A 15,298-nucleotide genomic window follows, 5' to 3' on the forward strand; every position below is an offset into this window, starting at 1 on the left:
GAATTCGGCGTGATTGTCAGCTGGTTGCTCATTCCTACTTCCTCGTGTACGCGTTCGACCTCGCCCGCGAGTAGCCATGTAGGATTCCTGTCCACACCAAACAATAGATATCAAGGTGATCAGTCTCAATATCAAAAGTCTAGTGCTTCAATTAACCCAAACAGGCACTCACAAACAAGCATGCTATGCATATATCAAATAGATAACCTAATAGCATCAAAGAAAAGACACACAGAGTATGCAATGAAGCACAATCGGTCCATCCCTCAGGCTCACGAGGACGAACCGCTCTGATACCACTAAATGTAACACCCTAATTAGCCTAAGCCTTACCTCGCGTCGTAAAGCCAAGGTTAATCAGAGATTACGACAATTCTAAACTCATTCATAATATATATATATATATATATATATATATATATATATATATATATATATATATATATATATATATATATATATATATATATATATATATATATATATATATATATATGGAAAGAATAGCACAATCTAGAAGCCCGATGAAAGATATAGCTCAAAAACAGAATTTCGAAGCTTAAACGTACTAACGGAGCTACTAGATTAAGGCATAAGAAACAGACAAGATATAACAAAAGATAAGTATATAATATCATAAGGAACTAGTCACAACTCGCGGAGTTTAAGCCGGCTAGCCATATACTGATATACAAAACCATACAGTGAAAACAGCTTATACAAGTTTTGTTCTCTCAAATACATGCCTCTAGGCAAAACAAAATACAAAAGGAGAGATGTATAAACAAAATAAACCAAAAAGAACTCAAAATGACCCAAGATTCTCCGCTCCTGTCACCAACCAAAGCAACTCACCGAGATGGGTTGCGACCTGCATCTGAAAAATACAACAACAATATGGTATGAGAACCGGAGGTTCTCAGTATGGTAACAGTTCCCAGTGATATAGGATATAAGACCCCGGGATGCCAAAGGCAATCCTAAACTTCATATCCATCACAAGATTCAACTTAAAGCATTATAAAACATTTAAGCATAATATACCAACTTGACTTAAATAAACCAGGTTATCTATCTTAAGGAATTTCTATTCTAACCAAACACCGCTGTCCCACAGCCTTCACCAACCGATCCTCCATACGATCCCATCGCCACCGCCTTCCGAACCTCCTCAATCCCAGCAGAAAACACAGATAATGTTCAAAGCAAGTAAAGCACAAGTAGTAGCATATATGGCAATTAATTCAGATAGCAAGTAAGCATGTTATTCAATTAGGCAAACCATTACAAGTAGACAAAGCATATAAGCAGATAGGAAATGCATATGATGAATGCCTGCCCTACTGGCTGTGATATCACATTGTCGGTTCAACTGCCAACCCGACACATCTCCATGGAGACGTCGCCCTTCGGATTTCTCATATGGGAACCCCCGAGATATAGTGCCCGGATCACTGTCCAGGTACCGGCGCCTGCTCGCCCTATAGATCCGAAGGGATGCGAGCGGGATATTCTTGCCTCAGACCTCACATCTCAACGTAAGCGGGATTAACCACCGTCCTTACGCCGCCGCCGCTACCTCGACAGGCGGGATTAACCACCGTCCCTGCCAGGCGCATAGCGTCTCAAAATATCATGTAAAAATATTATTCCAGTGGTTTTCAAAAGCATTTTCAGTATACATAGATCCATCATTCCTCATCTCATATACCAATTATCCTTCACCTAACGTCAAACCATTCTCAGCACGCCAGAAACCTAGACCTCCGTTTTCTAATTTACCTTAAGATCATGTACTAAAGCCCTTAATTTATATCCCATGTTCTAATACTCAAAACTAGGTTTTTAACACCAACTTTGAATGATCGTAACTTTCTCTACAAAATTCCAATTTTCACAAACCTTATACTGATTCGAAGAATTTTCAAAGATCTTTAATTCTAAACAATTTTCAATCAATTTTGAAAACCGAGGCAAAAGTTATGATCAAATAAAGTTTACCAAAAACTCAATTTTTCCAAACTTCACAATTACCACCCTATCTCACCATACCCATACCAAATCATACCAAACCATCCAAAGCTCCATTTTCCATCAAAATGTACCTGTTATAGCATAATACATCAACCTCACCACATTTTTCTTCTCATTTCATTATTCTCAATTCCAACATCAACTATATACCACTTATGATCAAAATCACCATCAAACCCACCATTTCATAAATCATGACACTACAATCATTATAAGAACCAACTCCCAATCCATACAATCATTCAACATCATCATATCATTATAATTCATCACAATCAACTCAACATTCATCAATTCATCAATATTTAGTATACCAACCATCATTTTAATTCAACCTATCCTATTGGTCACTAGCCTATGTGTCCATGAATATTATATACTACATAGAGGAAACCGAAACCATACCTTGGCCGATTCCCTTTATGCACCCAAACTCAAAATGAGCACCAACAAGCTTCCAACCACAATCCAAGCTTTCAAATCCACTCCAACAAGCACAAATAAGTTCCAAAACCTCCCAAAGCCACAATAATCAAACTATATACATATAAATCACCACAAATCAACCTAGGGTTCAACATAAGCATAATCTCACAAGGGTTTAAGAGCTTTTACCTTTCCCAACAGATTTGACAACACAAATCCAAAGCTAAGCAAGGATTAGAGCAAACCTAAACATCCAAAATTACAAAAACCCATTTAACCCAAAACTCTAATAAAACCCGAAATTTTGAAGAGCAGAACTGGAAGGATTTCGTGATTAACTTGAGGGTTTCTTGGGTGGGTTTTGTAGAGCTCTTCACAAGGAACGCGTAGCCGCAAACGGTGCGGCGATCAGAGCTCCGTAGCTCAAGATATGAGCTTGGGAAGTTTGAAGTGAATAGTAACAATGGTGGAAAGCTCTCACCTCTCTCTTCACTTCAGCTGCTGTTGTGTTTAGGTTATGAGGGTGAAAGTGGCTGAAATGGGTTCATTTAAGTGTATTTATATGTTGGGCTTGGGCCCAATTTGGGTCTGGTCCAATCCGTTAGCGTTTTTAGCCCGTTTGTCCTAATTTCGGGCCAAACCTTTAAAATTAAAGCCCAGTTTTCCATTTCTAATGTTTTTCTAAGGTTTTTGATGGTTTTCACTTTTCTCGTGCGGTACCAGGCAGACTTGAACCGGTTCAACCGGTTCAATTGCCGGTTCGCAATTTTTCACGGTTTTTCGTAGAAAGCACATTTTCTGACTCAGAAAGACCCACTGAGTCCAAAAATCACCTTTAAATCCTCAAATTCTCTCTCTAACCTTTCGGAATCTAATTTGGGCAATTAATTCACTTAATTAACCGGTTGATTAGTTGCGGTTCTTACAATATACATTAAAATACCAAACTATTTTCTACGTATAAAGTTTAATATCATAATCTGCAATCATACAATATAATTTGTAAGATAGTTTAAAATTCAACCAGATTAAATTCATATGTCAAACACAACGAATCAAAAAAAAAGAAAAAAGTATTCTTGACAATTTTCATTCGAGTTTAAGATGAGAGACATACATGTGATACGTTAAAGCTTATAATGAGAGTTATGGTGAAATTATAAGGACATAAATAGAATAAAAATTATACTTTCAGTTCAGTTTTTTTTTATTTTGTGATATAGGATTGATAATTGAACCAACCCAATAAGAAACAACAAATTTTAAATTATTTGGTTTCCAGTTTCAATTTTTTTGCTTCGGTTTATAGATTTAGTTTAGTTTAGTTCTGAATACTCCTAACTGTGTATTTTCTAAGATTGTGCGGATATTCTCCAAGATCATGCAACAGTTAGTTGATTACCATTTTAAGTAAAGTAGTTATTGACATTATGGGAGATTAAAAAGACCCGATCGAATTGATGAGACCCATCTTAGTTCTTGGACCAAGTAGGGCATGCATGTCCTTGGTCCTATGTTGGGCCTATCTTAGGTTAAAAGTACTATCTTATGTACCCTACCCACGGATACCCAACCCGACCCCACCCGGTCGGGTAGGGTTGCCAACCCGATCCGCAGCAGGTAGGGTAGGGTGCGGGTAGGGTTTTTGTACGGGTCGGGTAGGTTGCGGGTTGAGCCTTAACCCTACCCGACCAACCCGCATCCTATATATGTATATGTTATATACTTGTATAAAAATATCTTCTAAGTGGATGTTGAACCAAAGACCTCTCACTAAATGCAAAAGATCCTTAGTCATTAAAAGAAGATCATTAATTGATAATTTAATAAACTTTTTTTACGTAAAAGTCAGTTCTATTTTAAATTATCATCAAGTTATATAATAATGTTGCATCATTTTTTATAAACCGCGGGTAGGGTTCGGTACCTGCAGGTTAAGAGCGGGTAGGGTTAGGGTTGAGATATTCTCAACCCGCGGGTAGGGTAGGGTTGAATTTATATAAAAATCTCAACCCGCAGATAGGGTTAGGGTTGACTCCAAACCCTACCCTACCCTACCCATTGCCACCCCTAGATAAAAGATAGAAGAATGAATGATACACCAAATCAAGTAGTACGATTAAAGCACATATTTCAACACAAACTAACCCAAGAAAACACTTAACTTTCCAAACTTAATAATTATCATTACTTATCAATTATATTCTACTTTGTTTTATGATAACCTATTAGTATTTTCAAATACACAAATCAATGACATTAAGTTGGCTAGACTTAGTATCATAAAATGTGCACGGTAAACTAACATAATTAATTAGTAGACAATCATGTACATAAATTTCGAATGTAATAAAAAAAACAAACCATCTTAATCATATCTAATGTAATAAAAACTTGTATAATGTTCTTTTTAGCCAACAATATATAGCAAAATACTAAACATTTTCGAAGTATAAAATTTAATATCATAATCTGCAATCATACAATATGATTTGTAAGATAATTTAAAATTCAACCACATTAAATTCGTATATTAAACACAACAAATCAAAAACAAAAGAAAAAAGTGTTCTTGACAATTTTCATTTGAGTTTAAGATGAAAGACATATATGTAATATGTTAAAGCCTATAATAGGAGTTACTATAACGGGAGTTATGATAAAATTATAAGGACAGAAATAGAATTAAAATTATACTTTCAATTCAATTTTTTTCGATTTTGTGATATGGAATTGATAATTGAATCAACCCAATAAAAAGCAACAAATTTCAAATTTCAAATTTTTTGGTTTCAATTTCAAATTTTTTTGCTTTGGTTTATAGATTTAGTTTAGTTTAGTCCAATTTTAAATACTCTTAAAGGTGTATTTTTCTAAGGTTGTGTAAATATTTTCCAAAACCATATAATAGTTAATTGATTACCATTTCAGGTAAAGTAGTTATTGACATTGTGAGAGGTTAAAAAGACCCTATCAAATTGAGACCCATCTTAATTTTTGGATTAAGTAGAATACGCATATTCTTAAACTTATGTTGGGTTCTCTTCCGTTTTAATTCGCTTGAAATTATGAAAATTAGTCTTACAACAAAAAATATATATATTATAAATAAATTGATTATTTTTTATTTTACGGTAAAATATTTTATTATTTTAATAGTCACCTAAAACAAAAATATATAAAGTGATATACATAAATAAATATGATGAGTAATTTAATAACTTATTTTTTTGTGTTTTACATGAATGTTTGTATTTTTATTTACTGTTGATTGTTTTTAATTATTATTATTTATTCAATTCAATTCTATTCGAGTGTATTTATTGTCATTTTAAACTTGTTTCACTTCCACTAACAAAAAATAACTCTTTCACTAGTCACCTAAGTGTAATTTCATATATCACATGTAAGTATGTAACAAATATTTAAATGGATATAATTTAATTTAAGTTACCAAAACTAAAAAGGGTTAATTGATTTGCCAATAATAAAAAAAACCCTAAAAATTACTAAAAACGGGTTTACCATTTAAGAAGGGAAAAAACAAAAAGGCAGACGCAAGTAACGGTAACTTAAACTGGTCTAGTGCTGCTATCTAATTGTTTTAGTAATTGAATTAAAATTAAAATCAAAACTTCTGTTCTTGTTCAACGGGCAACAAGGAGTTTTCGAAACTGCTCCTTCTTTTTTTTTCTTCCTCTCTTTCTTTCCCTCAATCTCTTCCGAGCTCCACTTTGATTCCCGCCAATTCTCTGTTAGCAGAGGTACTTCAGTTTCGGAGAAATCTCAGATTCTTTTTTTTTTTTAATATCCTAGTATGAAAATTCAGCTTCCTTTGTGTTTGTGATCGTTTTTTTTTTCGATTATTTCTTTTTTCCCGACTCTGTAATATTCTTTGGTAGTGAATTTTTATTAATTGTTATCACTATTATTGTAAAATTGTGCGTGGTGAATACCTATGAATTACGGGTTTCTTATGATAAGGTGTTTTGGCGTTTCTCTGAGCTAAGTTTTAATCTGATAACGGTTTTTGAGATCTGGATTTCGTTTGTCTTTGTATGTTACTTGTAAAGTTCGAAACTTTTGTTATTTTAGTGAGGGTTTTAGGGTTTTTGATAATTTGTGTGTAATTTGAGTGTGTTGGCTTGATTTTGCTTTTTATTTTTTATTTTTTATTTTTATTTTTATTTTTATTTTTTTCTTCATCCTCTTAACAATACGTGAATAAATTTGTAGAAGGATATGGATGAGTTGAAATCAGAGGAAGGTTGTATAGAGAATAAGCAATCAACAGCTGCTTCTAGCTCCTTTGTATCAGAAGGCAGTGGCAGTTCTATACCAAAGTCCCCGGGGATAGGTAGCCAGGCATCGGCTTCACCCCCTCATCGGTATTCATATGCTTTTTTTCATTGCTTTTTGTCAATCAATGATGTTGTACCTTGATAACGGTGTCGTTTTTTGTCGATATATGGTGTGCCTGCTTGATTTTGCTTAATGTTTGCATTTAGCAATAGCAGCTGATTTTTTGTTCTTGCTACGGATATCTGCTTTGTTCCATTTTGGATCTTTCTTGTGATCTTCAATAATTAATTTTCACCACTTGAATATTGTGTTACACACAGAAGAACCACTGGTCCTATAAGGCGAGCAAAGGGTGGTTGGACAGCAGAGGAGGTTAGTAATTGGACTTGGAGATAGTTGTTGTTACTTTTATTTATTGTCTTTAATGTTTTGGTGATACGTGCTCTTACTGTTTTAAGAAGTTGATTAATAGTGAATTCATATTAGTTGATTTAGTGCTTCTTAATATACATCTTTATATGCTAAAAATGCCAATGTATTTATAGTTCTGTAACATTTCAAATTGAGACCAAGATATTTTCTTGTCATTTTTACCACTTGACTTTTCATGTAATCACAACATAGTGCTCTTCAAACTCCTGCAGGATGAGACATTAAGGAATGCTGTTGCAGCCTTTAAGGGAAAGAGTTGGAAAAAAATAGGTATTTAGATTTGCTATGTAAAATACCTCAGAATTTGTTATGACTATGCTACTAAAAACATATATTGAACTAAATTAATTTTTCTTTATTATATGATATATAATATATTTATAAAGTAGTTCATTTAATGATATGGTAGTAACAATTTCTTAGAATGTGTATCTAAATTGATATATTCTTCATATATGTATTTATAATATGACCCGGTAGTGCAATTTGGATGATCTTTTCAATTTTTTATTTGTAAATTTTTGTTGGAAAAGCATTCTTGCTTACAATTGGAAGCAACTCCGTGCAGACAGATTTAGTGTTTGAACATACTTGAGTTGAGACTGTGAAATTGTTACCTCAAAGTTAAATGGGCACCGCATAAGAAGCATGAAAAAATGTTCTTGTAAAGATCCTTGTCATATTTTTTCATGTAGAGCAGACCTGTCTCATCCCTATTCAGAAAACACTGAAGTGGGAAATTTTGAATACATGTAATTTGAAGGCACAGCCTTCAGGATAAACATTCATTTGTTTCTTTTAAACAATATTTGTTTCCAATTTGTTCTGGGAAGGAGAATTATTATGAAGTTGAACCACGGCAATTTGTCTTTGCGAATCATAAGACAATATTTTCTGTACCACGTGCTTACTGAAAGAATTAATCTCAATTTCATGACACTAATTTAAAATGTGAATGCAGCTGAGTTTTTCCCTGATAGATCAGAAGTTCAATGTCTGCACAGATGGCAAAAAGTTCTTAATCCAGAACTTGTTAAAGGACCTTGGACTAAGGAGGTTGAAACTAGTGCTTCTCTTTTAAATTCTTTGTTAAGTTTTTAGAAAGCCTATTCGTTTTTTTAACTTCTCTTGCTTGGATTGCAGGAGGATGACAAAATAGTTGAAATGGTGTCAAAATATGGGCCATCGAAATGGTCTTTGATAGCAAAGTCCTTGCCTGGTCGAATAGGAAAACAGTGTCGAGAACGGTAGGTTAACTGAAGCTCACACGCAGGTTTTCTATTTTTGCATCTTTTTTAAGTTCAACCTTTTTATTTATAGAATTTCCCCCTATCATCAATCATATTTGTTAGACATGCTTTTTGATTATCGCCTTGAAACTTCTAAATTCTTTTACTCATTGTTTGTTCCTAAGCTTGAAATGATTGAATATAAGATCTAATTTTAAAATAACGGTACTGCAATTAAACTAACTTTGGTACTGATGCTTAACATTTTTCCTTCTATAGTGTTTATGTTTGGATTAGTGTCTTTTGGGTTAATAAGCACTTATAATTATGGTCTCAGTGAACAGCATTTGATTAAAGAAATAAAGCAATTCTTTAAATTTAATCATCACCAAACATGCCTTTATTCTTTGGTTGTTGATTCCTTCATTATCATCAAAGATTATGACCTTTGCTCAATATAAAAGATTTGTAATCATTTCTTAAAGTTCGAAACATACGTAGGTGGCACAATCATCTTAATCCCGACATAAAGAAGGATGCTTGGTCTTCGGAAGAGGAGTTGGCCCTCATGAATGCTCATCGCATATATGGAAACAAATGGGCTGAAATTGCTAAGGTTCTTCCTGGAAGGTATTCTTTCTTATTAGTTCATGTTAATGGAAATTAAAATCATGGTATTATGCTAATAGTGAATTCTAATTTTGCAATTGTGTCCTTTTCTAAGCTTTTAACATGATTTGTTGTTAGTGGTGTATGTTTGGAAGATACATTCTGTCTACACTTCTTTGTCCACCCACTATCCTTGCGAAGTGGGGAAAAAGATAATGGGTCAATGAGCATATGAAGTGATGGAGAAAATTGCTGATGCAAAGCAATATCCAGTCTATTTTTTGAGAACCAATATTGATTTTCTTTCTTTCAAAGCCATGTTTGTTTGTTTTGGTCAATTTGCTTGTGTGAGTTTCCCCTTTTGCAAGATTGTACGACATCCATGGTTTTTTTTAGATTCTTCCATGTCACTCGGTTCCAAGAGACATCTAATTTCTAATACATTTCTCTGATGTCTTTCTTGTAGAGGTTCTAACTACTTAATTTCTCACACTATTAGACCACCTTGTTTTTTCTTGGTTTTGTTTTCAAGTGCTAAGTATAGATTATATAATAAATGCGATTATATAAAAATATAGGCTTAAGAAAACAAAAAATACTAAAAAAATTATGACAGCCTATGTAAGATATATTTTATGGATTGAAATAATTCAACTTTTGTTCTGGGCCGTTTTAAGTTATATATATTCTTGGATTTATTTCTGCAGGACTGATAATGCTATAAAGAACCACTGGAATAGTTCGCTAAAAAAGAAGATGGATTTCTATTTAGCCACGGGAAGACTTCCACCAACTTTGAAGAACAGTCCACAAGTTGTTGTTAAAGACACTGTTAGACATTCTAAACCTACATTATTTGTTTGTTCAAATAAAGAATCAGATACTGCAGTTGAATCTTCATCGGAAACTACAGAAATTACTCAACTAGATAGCAGTGACCAGAATGACAAGAATCGACTAGAGTGCTTTGTAGCAGTTGGAGATTCCTCTGGTGCTCCTCTTGTAAATGAATCTGTTGATACTGAATGCAAAGCTGGATCATCCAACATAAATATCAGCTGCAACAAATCAGAACTGGTGTCAAGCGGTACTTTCCAAGTACATAGTGCGAAGAACTCCGAGAATCCTGGACTGAGTGGCAAACCGAGTGAGAGTTGCAGAGACAATGCTAAGATGAGCAATAACAGATTCTGTAGAACATGTTTTTCACACGAAACTCCGGTCTCTGGTTCTTTATGCTACGAGCCACCACAGTTAGACATTTCAGTCCCTTTAGATTCTCTTTATTCCAATATCCTTCATGAGCAGAATGACTGCTCTTCTCCGATTGCGTCATCCGTTGGTTTCTTCTCTCCACTTGGTGTAAATGGTAGTGAAAACGTAACCCCTGAATCAATATTGAAAATGGCAGCAAAAACTTTTCCGAGTACTCCTTCAATAATGAGGAAGAGAAGGACTGTTTCCCAAGCACATGTCACTCCTAGTAAAGCTTTGAAAGCAGATATTGATTCACAGACGTCTAAAGTACAAGAGAGATCCAAGGATAATTCTGATTCTATAGTTGGGAGCGACATTAATAATAATAAGGATTTCAATGCATCTCCCCCCTATCGACTTAGACCAAAGCGGACCGCAGTTGTCAAGTCTATTGAGAAACAGCTTGAGTTTGCATTTGAAAAGGAGAAGGATGACAGTGGTATGCATAAAGTACAAGGAGGTGCTTTGTCATGATTCAAGTAGGTATTGTTTCTTTATTATGCACTGTATTATATTCTACCTGGATGCACTTATTATATTTTGCATGGTCTTGTCTCATCTTTGTAAGACATTTATCAAACAGCTTAAAATTTGGATTAATGATTCTACAAATTATACAGGGAACACATTTGTTTTAGCAATTTTTTTAATTAAGATTTAACTATTTTGTGTTCTAAGAACACAATTTAAGAGTATAATAATAAAAATGTTTTTTCCTTTATGGTATTCTTAGTTATCTTGTCTCCTGAGAACACGTGTTAGAAATATCCTTTTTATTATTATTATTATAAGGAGAAATAATTAGTAAGAAATATAATGTATTTTCCAGCATCACTAGTGGATATATAAAGTAAAGATATATTTTACTTTAGTTTTTTATGTAGGGCAATACATTCGACTTGTTCAGTTATCTAACTTGACAATTTGTGCTCTGCATTTAGGGATTTTGGTTGGACTTGCTCTTGAGGCTGATTGAATGTTACCCAAAACTAAGTGACGGGTGACTTCGCTCCTAACAATTTTGCAAGCATAATCCTGTGCAGGAGTCAAGATATCTTGGCCATAATTTAGGGTTTTGTATATCCATGTTTGGAAACTTTTAGTTAATATCATTGGTGGTAAATATTTCGGTCACACGCGAATAAGACTTGAAAACAAATAGTTATTAGTAGACTATGATTTGATAGATTCTATTTTAGTAAATACGAATTTACAGGTGTTTTATACAGGAATGTAGACATTGATTTAGTTTCAAACAATCAAGGAAAAGTTTGAACCATTTTTTGAAACTCTTAATTGAATGTTGAAGGCGCAGCAATTTCTAAGCTGAAGTGTAAAAATATATATACTCACACTATGCTGAAGAGAGTAGCCTATTGTTTCTGACTAAAGTTAGAGACTTGGATGCGAGAGTTTTTGGACATCCATAAATCAACTATTGAATTATGGGTGGAACTAATCACACACTCTTCAATTACTAGTAACACACCATTTATATTATCTTACTAAAATGTCCCTGATTTTGCTTGTTTTTGAAAAATTCTAATCCCACTAATTGATTACATCAATAAATGTATACAGATTTTAATGATTGTGTCATAATATTAGAAAAATACACTTGCTTTTGGTAGAGTAATAAATGGTATATAAAATCTTTCTAAAACAAGAATATGTTGACCATTCATCCTCATATATTTTGTTATAATCAATTAGTGGGGACCAGCAGTTTTTAAAAATGAAAAAAATCAGAAATATTTTTGTAAGATAATATAAATTGTGTTATTAGTAATTGAAGGGTGTGTAACTAGTTTTATCCTGGCATTACTTATATTTTTACAGATTTTTAATGGTTAATTTTTATTTTTATTTTTAATTATCAGTTCATTTTGAAAATGAAATATAAAAGTATGAAGTACAATTAGTGAATGGTGAGGACAATAATCAAAAGCTGACTGCATGATTGATCAAGTTTAAAAGAGTAAATAATCTTTGGGAAGTTAGAATAAATTTTGATGTGCCACGGTTAATAATATAAATGATGGAAGGACTAACGTGATAAATTTAAAATTTTTGAATAATGAATTTAATTAAAAAAAATTTTTAAAAATTAATTTGAAGAATAATCTTTTAAAGACTAATTTAAAGAATAATCTTTTAAAGATGAGTTTAATCATTTATTTTAAAAAACACACATAAAACTTAAAAAAAAAACCTTGAAAAAAGTGCTTGAAAAGCAAATACAATATATTTGGATTAATCTATAGAGTACAATCCTATACTTCTAGTGAATTATCTCGTGATATGTACAGGAATGTAACAAACGATTAGATATATGAATAAACAATGTTTTCACAATTTTAAGAGTATGCTTGGTTGAATAGAAAATATCTTAAATATTCTAGCTTTATTATGACCTAATTGAATAATTGAATGGTTTAATGTAAGAACCAATGTTGGTTATGCTATTTGCTTATCAAATTTGAACAAAAGATATTGATGATATTCATAAAATATTGATGAAAAGGTGGGTATTTAAAAGTAGATGCACACCTCAATAAAAAATATATGATACAATACATAATATAATTATGTGATGGAGATGGGATACCTAAATAAAAATAACTTGCATTCATATTACAAATGAATAAATTATATTGATAAATGAAGAATAAAAGAAAACGATAAAGATGTATATACGAATTGTTAGCAGTAAAATATAGGTGATTTTTACTCTACTTTTTTTAAAATAAAGGGTAAATTACCCCTTGTGATATTTACAGTGATTATTCATAAATTATTCTTCTATCAAAGCTCCAAGATTTACGTTATCTTCTCTTTTCTTTTCAATTGAGGCGATGTTTCTCTTGAAACTTGATAGTAGTGTCATTTTCATAATTCCCATCAAATACACCTCTTCTTCTCTAATTTTAAAACCATAATTCCTCTCAAATCCAATCACCATTTCTAATCAATTAGGTTAGGATTTTGAACTTGTTCATATGCTTTCAATCTCCCATTTGAGCACATCTATTAATTTTTTAGCTCTCTCCTTCCTAAGATTTTTTCCTAGTATTTTTCTTAAAATTCAGTCAGATCAACAATGATACTCCTCTTCAGATAACCAACCCTCGTAGCCTTGTATAACTATATAACAAACACAAATCAAAATATTAGTTAGTCATGAAAACAATGAGTCAATAATTACCATTTTAGAATTTTTATTATGTGAATAATGATTGAAAAATAATTTAAGGGCAATTAAAGAGAAAAATAAAAAATAAAATATCTTGGTGTCTTCTTTTACGCACCAATTACCATCATTTTTAACTAATATATCACAAATTTTTATCAGTTTTTTAGCTCTCTCGTTTTTAGGATTTTCTAGCGATCTATTAGAGATAGCAATTAGATTTGACGATCTTATTAGAATTTTGAAATTCTGGTTGAAAGATAATTTATCAATAATCACTGTATATGTCACAAGGGGTAATTTACCCTCTATTTTAGAGAGAGCATGGTAGAGTTCTATCATACTATTGCTACGTCATTACCAAATTACAAATGTTGTTACCTTGGATGCAATACTCACATTATGTTTGTGCAACATGGAAAAATAAAACAATGGAAAATCTATAACTTGAGCTCTTGTGACCCTCTAATATGATTAACAGACAGCATTAATGATGATATTAATGATGGGAGTTTCAATCTTGACTAGCAGATTTATCCATGAGGCAACAATGTTTAGAGTGTGGAGATAAGTGTGGCTAAAATGCTATGGAGTTCTGTTGCATGCATAGTTGGGAGAGGCGTTTCAAAATATTGAGAGTCAATGAGATGAGGTGGTTGAATGCAATAAGCGACAGAATCGTGTAAATTTTTTAGTGTTGGTCGTGTGTTGATTGATACATATATAATGGACTTGATCAATGAATAGATTCATATAAAATTGGGACTAGTGGTTTTGATGTGTTTGTAAAAGAAATTGGTAGTGAGGTATATGAAGTGGCGTATCCTTAGAGTGTAATCATGTAATGGAACGAAGAGATAATACTTCAAAGAATGGGAACGAAAAGCCTAGTGATACTAGTTGAAAGCCGTCATTTGAGGGTTGGGATGCGGCGGCCGAGATAGTGGTGAACGTGGTTAGAAAGTATGAGAAGGACAAGGGTATGATAGTAATTCCAGATATGGATTTGAATAAATGGAATAAAGCTAATTCAAAAAAGGAAACGGATCAAAAGGCATTAATAGGAGTTACTAAGGGTGTAGATTCTAAGAGATTTGATAGGACTAGTGAGGATTCTGATCGAACAATTTCTTATAGCTATGAGTATAACGGTGAAAGATCAAATTTAAAGAGTAACACTAATAATAATGAGATATTGTGTGGAAGTGTGAGGCCCATTACACCAAATCATATGAGAAAGAGTTCAACATGCATTTTGGGCCAACAAATCATAAGTCCAAATGAAGAAAGAGACTATAGGCTGGTTTTGGACAAGTCTCAAGGAATGAAGCATGGGTTGGTCTTGGAGTGCACTCAAGGAATGGATCAAGTCAGTGACACACGTATATGTGATAACAATGCATTCCCCATCCATCAAATTTAGCGGCCTAGCCAGGGAATGTCAGGTTGCGCATGGCGGTCGCGATACGGTGGAAGAGGATGGAAATGGACATGGTTCAAGGACCCAAATCATGAGAAGAAGTGCAGAGGACGTCTCTTTTGCCGTAGACGCAGGGAGATCGATATTGAGAAAGAGAAAACAAGTCATTATGTTGTCAATGGAGATAAATACTAGAACATCTAAGAGGACGCGGACAGATGGGAAAGGAAGCAGCAAAATACAAAACTAAAGGGAAGAATATCAAGAGTGCAGCTGTTGTAAGAAAGCAGAAGTTGAAGAGGGTCACAATGAATCAAACTTGAGAGTTGTAGCAATGGCTCTAGATGATGCACGTTCAGATAAAAAAGAAGATAAACATAGTGATGGGGAATCAAATAA

At 33.1% G+C, this 15,298-nt stretch overlaps 1 protein-coding gene across 2 annotated transcripts; it reads left to right on the top strand.

Annotated features, from left to right (window-relative positions):
• The first annotated feature begins 6,061 nt into the window (after positions 1-6,061).
• Positions 6,062-11,568, top strand: LOC112747901 (transcription factor MYB3R-3). Of its 2 annotated transcripts, none has more exons than XM_025796117.3 (9): positions 6,062-6,224; positions 6,697-6,848; positions 7,083-7,134; positions 7,407-7,464; positions 8,156-8,250; positions 8,338-8,441; positions 8,925-9,053; positions 9,740-10,772; positions 11,231-11,568. In XM_025796117.3, exons 2-8 carry the CDS (start codon positions 6,703-6,705, stop codon positions 10,761-10,763), a joined length of 1,608 nt encoding a protein of 535 aa, XP_025651902.1. In that variant the 5' UTR covers positions 6,062-6,224; positions 6,697-6,702; the 3' UTR covers positions 10,764-10,772; positions 11,231-11,568. The 2 variants fall into 2 exon arrangements, with proteins under 2 accessions (XP_025651902.1, XP_025651897.1); XM_025796112.3 differs by having other exon boundaries at positions 9,740-10,768.
• Positions 11,569-15,298: the final 3,730 nt, after the last annotated feature.

Source organism: Arachis hypogaea, chromosome 2 (genome assembly GCF_003086295.3).
Source record: "Arachis hypogaea cultivar Tifrunner chromosome 2, arahy.Tifrunner.gnm2.J5K5, whole genome shotgun sequence".
Lineage (NCBI taxonomy): Eukaryota > Viridiplantae > Streptophyta > Magnoliopsida > Fabales > Fabaceae > Arachis > Arachis hypogaea.